Genomic DNA, 9,839 nt, shown 5'->3' on the forward strand with positions numbered 1-9,839 from the left:
CGTTTCTTTAAAGAGCCGCGCCCCCCATCCTCCTCCCCCCCACACAGCCCTACAAAATAACCCTCCATTAAAACGGTCCTCTTTTTCTTTGCAAATACTTGGAGTGCTCCTGAATCAGGTATTAGAAATCAGTTCTCCTCTCTCTCTCTCTCTCTCTCTCTCTCTGTCTCTCTCCTCTCTGCTTTAGACCTTTAACTAATATTTACTCTTTAACTCTGCTTCTGCACCGTGAAGGTTAACCATTATACACACACACACACACACACACACACACACACACACACACACACACACAAACTCACAAACACACACACACGAGCACACACACACACCATTGTTTCTCAGCCCTCGATTCTTATCCTGTAGCAATCAGTGACTCCAGCTATTTGATTTGCCCTCTCACTGTAGTGCTCTTTAGCTGTGTTCTCTGCTGGTGGCTCCCACAGAGGGAGTCAAGTGGCCCTAACACACTTGGGGTGTTGCTGCCTTCACTTACAAAAGGGGCAAGATGAGCACATGGTGATTAATAAGGAATGACTGCATAGTTAAAAAAAAACACACATGTAGGGTGTGGAATGGAGGAGCAGATCTTTGTCCTTTCATTATTACAAACACACCCTCAGGATTTTTATGACATGCTTAGCCATGATAAAAACAAATGCTGACAGGAATTGATTATCATAAAACCATTACCAACTTGTCAGTACAAGAAATGCGTCATTTTATTATATGGATATTAGTGTTGTACGGGGCTGGACGATAAATAAGTGGATTGAAATATAATCGATATTTATAGTTATAAGGTTAGATGTCACATGATTATTGTGTCCTTTAGGATTAAAGACTGATTTTTTTCTCTCCGAAGGAAGGTTGTGGTCTTATATTGAGCATTTGTTAGACTGTTATACTAGTTATTTTCTTTAAATTAAATCATATCAGTTTAAACCACTACATCCATACTCAATAAACATCAACCACTTCATTAGTTTAGTCCAAGTTGAACTGATGTTTTTGATGCTTTGAGCAAATCATATTTATTGTTAATAGCATTAGTGACTATTAAGAAAAATGAACCTCGACAGGTGATGGGAACTTCAGGGACCAATCAGATTTCAGGTGAGGACACTGCCCCCCTGGCCCCAGCCTTGGATCCACCCCTGCTTCTACTTTTACAGTATTTAAAAAAAAACAACCTTTTAATGTATTTTAAATTGTGGGCCCAGTCCAAACCATTGCATCTTCATCAACCAGTGAAAACCACCTGTCATTTGGCCCCATGTTGACTTTATACCCCATTTCAACATCATGGAAACGGGACATGGGAGTTTCCTTGAGGTCCGTGAACGCAGCGCAGGTTTTCCAGGGAGTGGCCCCTGCACCTGTCCGACCTGTCCGCGGCAGCAGGAGGAGGAGGAGGTGCAGGAGGAGGAGGTGGAGGACACATGACTCCGGAGGAATTTCCCTCCGCTGCTCCCGTCCTTTGTGTAGCGGAGTGAGTTGAGTGTGGGAGCCGCCGCGTGAGAGGCAGAGGAGAGGGGGACATACAGAACAAGAAGAAGAAGAAGAAGAGATGTCGGAACCACCAGCCGCAAACCCCGCTGCCACCTCGTTCCCTGCCCCGACGATCTCTCTCCCCCTGGGACTGGAAGTACTGAGGACTTACTCTGGAGCTCTTGTCTGCTTAGAAATAGTGAGTATGTGGTTTTTAAAATCATATATACCCGCATTTAGTTTCATTACGATCATCTGTAATCACTATTTAATTCTTATTAATGAATGGGCCTCGTCCTGATCGTGCCTGTTGAGTCATATATGCCACTGACTATCAGGGTTTGTACTCTTGGTCAGTGTTGACAAAACACTGATGCTTCAGCTGAGTTCAGTGTTTATGTTTGACAGTCAAAGCTAAAGAGTTGTGGCCATGTATGGCCTCTTGGATCGAGCGACTGTCTGTGCCCGCAGGCCTTTACAATGTCAATAATGACCTGGATATCATCCACAGCAATACAACCCAAGTCCAATATGTATTGTGTGTTGTGTAAGCACATAATTGATCTACATCAGATTTGAAAAAAAAAGTGTTTGTCCTTCTCTGAATATCATAAAGAAGAAGGGTTGGAAACCGAAAGCTTCATTCAAAATTAAAAGAAACACTAATGTAATTTATTATGTGATTATCAATATCGATTCATATGAAATTATTTTATCTTAATATAATATATGTCCACATCGTCCCCTGGAATGTGTTCTGAGCATCATCTCCCTGCATCATATTGATATTGACTTCCATTCATAACTTCAGGTTTGAGCATAAGCTTTATTGTCCTTTCATGACCTGCAAGGTGACTTCTACCATGTACCAAGCTTATGATTAATCACCTTATTCTAAGAGGTCGACGGGTATGGAACTTTGAGGTTAAACAATGTGCGATATTGATACAATGGCCGATATATATATATATATACTTCTTTTTTTTTTTTATATCAAATTGACAATGATTGCTGAGCTGTTGGGATCAAACCTCTATGACAAAGAAGTGACGGCGAGATGGCAAACCTGGTGGATGGAATGCCACTGGTGGATAGAAAAAGATATGATTACCTTTAGACCATCTAAAGATAGATAATTGATAGAAAATACTGTGACATACTTAACCAATCATACGGATAGAAAACAGCTACAGGTTTCTCATTAATCATTTATAATATGCTATCCGTAAGTCTGATCAATATCCAATATAAGTTCTACGCGGTGTATGATTTCGTCCAACAAATGAATTAAACGTGACAAATGCACTACAAGTTGGGCCCTTTGCTCTAGATTTTTGTTATCGATTAGTCAGACTGGCTGCAGGAGCTGGGCTAACAATAGCCATGTTAGCTATGGCTAGCTTTAATCTCATCTCAGAGTTCAGTGAGTTGTATTTTTTTTGCATAGGTTCATATATCTTTTATCAGGAGCGATATGAAAATTATTTCAATGTCTTTTCAAATGTGTCCCGAGAAGGGATGGGCTTAATGCAATGGCATGACACAGAAATAGAAAACACAAATACATAGACCTTGAATTAAGAAAGTAAACACCTGTCTGTATTTTCACTTCAGTCATTTGAACTTTGACTTGTACCAGATGTAAAACTATTTTCCAACATGTTCCACCTTTCATTAGCTACAATAGATGCTCCATTAAAAAGATAAATTAAAATTACACTTTAATGCTTTCATCAGTTGTGTTCCCTTCATGTTTGCCCTTTTGGAAACCACAACAAAGATAAAATTTGCTGCTATGACATGCATTCTCTAACTCAACACTGTATTTTATCCTCACAGCCTCACAAATGACTAAATCTGCATGGCGGGTTCAAATCAAGTGTTAATGCTCAGAGTTACATTCGTAGCATTGCATCTGAATTGCTGCAGGTCATGATACTTCATATTAAAGGGATCCCAATGACTCGTGTACATTGAAGTAGAGAGAGAGCACTGGTAAAGCTATCCATAGATATCTTACAGTGGAATTCTGGTTTTTGTCCACTACTCCAGCGGCAGCTGCGACACGGTGGCAGCGGCTACAATGAAATCTTAAGGGGCAACTGCGACAGTTCATGAAATCTCAAACAATTTTTTCTACCAAAATATTTATTCTGGGTCTTTGCTCAACACTTCCCACTCTCAGGTTTCAGGAGACGTGGGTTGTTGCAGAAGGACCGAGGGTGAAACGTGAAAAATAATCGAATTGTCCGTTATAGGAATCGGTATTGGAAGATATTTGGAAGTTGAGTATCCCTGAGTACAAAACATTGTACCAGCACGCATACCTTTGTCTTCCTAATGTATCATAAACTACAGACAAGCCTGAAACCCTAAATCATGAACATTCAAATGGATCCTGTGTTTTTCAAACTCCCGTCTTGAAGATTGCAGAGCTGATTGTCAGTATATACATTAACACCTCATACTGTCACCACTGAGAGTCTCTGTTTTTTTATCCCCAGTTATTTGGGGGTTTAGTATGGATCCTGGTGGCCTCCTCCAACGTGCCCGTGCCTCTGCTGCAGGGCTGGGTGATGTTCGTCTCCGTCACCACCTTCTTCCTTTCCTCCGCCTACCTCGTGATCCTCGTCACCGGCCTGGCTGACCGCATCAACACCGACTGGAACTTCTTGGTGAGCTGAAGATAAAGGAGCCGATCAGTCTGCCAGTTTGTCAACCTTTCCTATCTGTCTGCCTGTGTGACTGATTAAATTGATTTTATTCCTCCTTGATTTGTAAAATACCAAATTATACCATGCAAATTAAGGAAAGTGGTAATTTCTCATTCCATAAAACGCTGTGAAACAGAGATTGAAAACAACAAAGATAATTAAAAAAGTCCTATCAGTAAAATCTGAGATGTCTGGGGCACTTCCTCATACTGAAATTTATCAAAACTTAAACCTAAAACCATCAAAGTCTGCTTGGGTCTTCTTATTACCATGTTCTGACCTCAGACAAGTTGTATCCATGACAGATTCAAATTTTTAAATGAAAATATAATTCATTGGTCTGAAGAACTCCAATGATGGGCTGTATTATAGTTTTTGACATCTTGGGAGCAACGTGCAAGATAAATACATTTTCTTTGTATCATGCAAGATGCAAAATCTGCAAGACAGCAGAAATAGTTCAGTTGGGTTGAGTTTGAAAGACTGACTCAAGTAAAAGATCTAAAAGTGTAACCACCATAGGATTCTGACTGGTGACAACTGAGCTTACTGCCTCCGACGCATTTGTTTTGGGTGCATTTGTGCCATCAGTCATTACTCGTCGGGGGGGAGGGGGGAAGAAAGTTCAACTCCTCTGGCAAAGGACTCAATCGCCTGTTTTAGTGGGTTTACCCGCCATTTGAAAAACCTGCATATACCTGCTAATGTTAGTGTAAAAGAGATTTAATTCCAACATATGGATAATGAATCACTTGCCATGCTAAAAATGTGTAAAAATACAAAAAGACCCCAAAAAATATTGCAAGACAGTCTCTTAGTATTGCTGTGCATGGTATTTTCCAATTGTGCCATAACTCTATTTAATAATATATGAACACGATGAAAAGAAATTCAGAAGCTGTCCCTTTTCCTTGCGTTTATGTCATGGCAGAGGACACTGAGTTGAGTGTGGCCTGTCAGACAGAAGCAGTCGAGCCTCAGGCTCCAGGCCCTGCTCCCTGGAGAAAGCAGGCGTGTGGGGTTGTTTGTCTTCGGCCCGAACAATGAGCGACATGGATGATGAGCTCACGCTGAAGCACAACAAGGGCCCGAGTGTAGTCCCGCCTGGCTCACAGAGTGGAGCGCACAAACCCTCACTGACCGTCTTTCCTTTAATTCCTCTCACCCCATACTTTCAAATCACTTCAACCGTTTCTCCGCCTCAAATTTTTTTCATTCTCTTGTGTTCTTTTGTTGTATCTGCCATGTTGTGCTTGACAGTTTATCATAATGGTCCATTCTCTGTCGCATAAACTGGTTTGTTGTGTGAGTGCTATTGTACAGGTGGCTGCCATTGTTTGATAATTGCACTGTGGGATAACATTTGTCATTCTTAGTTCTCAAATGACAAAGTTTCCCACTCTTGTCCTGAGTAGTAGAATTTAAATTCGAACCTTGCAACCATAGGATAGTGCACCAACGGGGAATATTTCTCCTATTTCGAGGTATTAGTATGCAGATATAACAGTTAAAGCTTTTTTAATAAAGATAAGTGAATTATATTGTGTCAACTCCCAGAAAATGGATCGAAGAAAAGCGTAACGTTCACCGTGTTAACACCTGCAACATGAAAACAAACCTTTATTTGTTATTAATTTACCTCTAATCGCTCTCCTCTGCTTCTCAGGATGTGTTTTACCATTTCATAGCTCTGCTGTTCTACTTCGCCGCCTTCGTGTTGGAGGCAGCGACCACAGCAGCAAGAGGAGTGGCCCACGTCAACAGCACTGAATGTGGGGGGTGTTTCCCCCACCCTCGAGGCAACATATTGACAGTCCTGAGTGAGACGCAGTACGGTATTAATGTGGCAGCCACGGTGAGTGCTGGGCATCTTCTCGAATTAAAGCATTTGAATACATGTCGTTTTAGTGTGCTTGCAGAACTACCTGAAGCTTTCTAAGCCATGAACAGTGGGATAATGTCTGGAAAACTGGGTACAGACATTTGTCGGAGTTTGTTTTTCACATGTGAGGAACACAGCAGCCGATTTTCCGCATCACACGCCTTCACAACAGGAACATTATTGTAATAATCCGGCGAGGGGCGGCACCTCGGTAGATCAAACAGGAGGCAGGATATGATGTGTAAATTTGGCTGCAGAGACAAAAGTTCATGGCACCTTGACACCGTCGTCGGCCCTTATCACCAAAAGCTCTCTAATCCCGTTGTCTCTCCAAGTTGTCATGTTCCTCTGTGTCTTCTATGTGAATGGCTCGCCTATTTCATCCTCAGATATTTGTATTCTTCCAGTTCAGCATCCGTCAAAACAGTATGTCTTCAGTGCATGTCTGAAAGCATCTTGAATGAATATTGCCATATTTGTTCTGCTGAAATGCATTTGTAAGGTGGAACAAATGTTGCAATAGAATCTATACTTTAAACATGCCTGTGTGACATTTGGTGAAGGATTTTTTTCTTTACAATAATTCAAGAACAATTTAATATGACATATTTTTCTGTCGGAAAAACGCATTCGGGAAACTTATAAGTATAAGCTAACCTCCCTGCTGATTAATCTTTTGCTATGGTTTTTCTTGTGTTTAAACTTGTGCAGGGATCTTCTGATTCCTTGTAGAGTTCAGTGTCCAGACTAGTATCAGTTAGAACCGTCAGACAATAAAACAGTATTATTACTGCAATTTACTGCCTCATGCTTGTGTTCTAACACCAACCTGGCTTATAGAAGTTTACATCCCTGTCTTTTGAGGCTTGGATATTATATGTAGTGAAGAATTTGAAGGAAGTTAATACAAGATTTTAACTGTATTTAGCTTTAATTATCATATGAATTCATATGGCTAAAAAAATAGTGCCCTTTGACCTCCAATTTCTAATCAGTTCTTCCTTGAGCTTAATGGACGTCCAAGGCTCCTGCCAGCACGGAGCCATACAAATACGACATATCATATATAATGTTAATAAATGATTATCATCGAATAAATTATGACTAATTATTAGTTGTATTTCATTTGACAGATGTTTCATAATCAAGTCAGTTTTGAGCTCATCAGTTGTAGAATGTGGTAATTGGGCCAGTTTGGAATGAAACTTGTTCCGTATATGAACAGTTGGTACATGTCTCTCTCTCTGTACATTTCATCTCTTAAGATGTGAAGGTTACCTACAATGTTAGGGTCAAGAGAAAAAATATAAATAAAAATACCAGATACTTGAGCTTTATATTGACATCCTCAGTGTGGGGTTCTTATTGGTGGAACACTACTCTAAAGAGGTCATGTGTTCCAGGACATTTTGACATTTGTATTTATTGAAATTTATTATAATTTATTTGCAGATTTTGCACAGCTAAGAATGATAAGACAAATAATTAACAGTGGTTTATTTTAAAGCCTCTTCCTAAATGAAAAAATACTAAATTTGCTATTTAAAAATGCTCTAGTTTGCTTTCTTTGTTTAATTCTTTACAAATTATTTTAGTTTGTGACTGATCTTTTTCCCTCCTTCTTTTTCCAGATATTTGCCTTCATAGTGACGCTATGCTACGGCTGCAGTATGGTGATGGGCTTCAAGAGGTGGATAGTGTAACCTGGGAGAAAACCAACTTAAATAGATTTTTCAAAAGCTGGGTAACTTCAGCATAAAACATCACAACATCCACCCAAACCTCCAGAGAAAACAACTGCCAAACTGTTTTTATTTGAGTGCAAACTCGATAATTTCCTGATGGGAATCTCCTGTCAGCGAGCGATCACAGCGTCACAGCTACACAGGGAAAGTGTGGAGAAAAGGGAATTTTGCCTCAGTCAAAACATCTGTCAAGATTTCTGGAAAATAATATTCCCGCAGGATTCCAATCGTCTGAGGTTTGGTTTCAAGCTCTGTAGGTTGAGTCTATGTTGAAGTGATTTGAGAAAGTTAAAGGAAAAGTAGTTATTGTCCAGTTAGCACCATATGATTTGTATTCCTCCGTGGCTAACCCGATGATTTCACTGCTTTGCCAGGAAAATCGATGTGGGAAGTTTGGGAACGTTTTGAGGCTCCTTGGGGTCATTTTACGAGATGCAAGTGACGCCTCTGACAGTTATGGATTTGTTTTCTTACCCGCTTTATTAATCATACAGATATTGACCCATATCCTGAGTTATATCCTCACTGGAGGAAATATTTCCCATCGCCATGACCACAAAAACCCGTCCATGTTCTGTGTATGCAGCTTAAAGGATATGCAAAACAAGACCTGATGGAAAAGACCCTGAAAGGCAAAGTGAGGGTTTTTACTGTCTTCCAGTTACTTTGGTGCTAAAGAGCTGAGATTCACTCTAGATTAGACATGTGGCCATTATTTAAACTAAGGCTTTATCTGATATTTGAATTTCAAAGGTTTGATTACTTGTTACGCGAACTTTTTGTCAAATGTTCTCACCCTATTATATACACCCTAAATATTTTTCACCAAATTGTAACTATCGTGCTATTCAGTCAATGTAGCGTCTGTTGCTGTTTAAACTTTAATGAGTGCTAACTCTAGTGACTTAGTGATAAATATGACTTGACCAAGGTCTGGATTCCTTTGTTTTGATGTGTTTTACTAAAAACTAATAATCTAATCAGAGCATCAATAAAAATGTTTTTGTCACCTGCTATATTTCAAGTAACAGTGACGGGTGGATTGTTTAATATATATGCTTAAAGTTGTAGGTTTTCACTGTGTGACCATTATTGTTTTTGTATGGATACATCATTCAATTTTCCAAATGAATAATTTTCCTATTTCAACATGATTCATTAGATGTATTTATTGCGTACATGTGTCAGCATAAGGCTTTTAACATGTTATTAGTAATTTAAAAAGTAGTTCTAAAACAAGAATCTGTCATTTTGATATGTGCTGTTTTTAATGCATTGTACAGCTACAGAAATAAAGGTTTTTGAAGAAGAAAAAAAGTTTTGTGTCATAAGAGGAATTGTTAATTGGATCGTCTGTCACAGTGTAGTTTTTGATGCCACCACTAAGAGTCGCCAGAGTCAGGAATTCTCAAACCCCAGAAACAGGGTCTTCATGAAAGCAAACAGGGAGTGTACAGGGATGTCCCGCAGCAGTTCAAAACCAGGGCAGACATCCTAAATATAATTGAATTCCACCAGCCCTGTGTGCAACTTGCCTACAACTATCCAGAATTCCTTGGGATTGCATAATAAATCATGTCAGCCCCTTGTTACTAAAAGCTCACTGTTTACTCCACAAATTGCCTTTGCACGTTTATACCTTTGAGATCTTTCATTACTCTCAAAGCCTCAGCCAAATAGTAATTTATAGATTAGCTTGGTGAACCCAGTGGGAACAGAGAAGTCCAGTCGTGTTATTTTATGTCCCGATGATTTGCTGTTTTTCTCCTCTCTGGAAACTGGACTAATTCTAAACACAACCTCTTGCAGTTGCCTCCATGGCAGGTGTTTCTAGCCTCAGGTATTTCCAGCCTGAACTAATGTCCAGGGAATGTCCACTGTACCTGTATCAAATCGGTTCAGTGGCTAAAATCTAAATAATTCTTCAGGTGAAATTCCTGAAGTGGCGTTGTCTGGCTGTTGATTACTTGATAAGGTATTATTTCTAACCAGCATTAAGCTTCCAAA

The 9,839-nt window shown here is 39.7% G+C and overlaps 1 protein-coding gene across 1 annotated transcript; it reads left to right on the forward strand.

Moving 5' to 3' along the window:
* The first annotated feature begins 103 nt into the window (after window positions 1–103).
* mal2 (mal, T cell differentiation protein 2) lies at window positions 104–9,149 on the forward strand. The gene is made up of 4 exons (XM_053432403.1): window positions 104–1,690; window positions 3,996–4,166; window positions 5,872–6,060; window positions 7,719–9,149. The coding sequence occupies exons 1-4, from the start codon at window positions 1,571–1,573 to the stop codon at window positions 7,788–7,790; spliced, it is 552 nt and encodes a 183-aa protein (XP_053288378.1). The 5' UTR covers window positions 104–1,570; the 3' UTR covers window positions 7,791–9,149.
* The last annotated feature ends 690 nt before the right edge of the window (window positions 9,150–9,839 follow it).

The sequence above is a fragment of the Pleuronectes platessa genome, chromosome 10, assembly GCF_947347685.1.
Source record: "Pleuronectes platessa chromosome 10, fPlePla1.1, whole genome shotgun sequence".
In the NCBI taxonomy this organism is placed as follows: domain Eukaryota; kingdom Metazoa; phylum Chordata; class Actinopteri; order Pleuronectiformes; family Pleuronectidae; genus Pleuronectes; species Pleuronectes platessa.

Coding starts and splice junctions, on each gene's coding strand:
- mal2 (XM_053432403.1), top strand. CDS start 1,571: ATGTCGGAACCACCAGCCGCAAACCCCGCTGCCACCTCGTTCCCTGCC. Junction 1,691..3,995: donor CTCTTGTCTGCTTAGAAATA/GTGAGTATGTGG, acceptor TTTTATCCCCAG/TTATTTGGGGGTTTAGTATG. Junction 6,061..7,718: donor GTATTAATGTGGCAGCCACG/GTGAGTGCTGGG, acceptor TTCTTTTTCCAG/ATATTTGCCTTCATAGTGAC.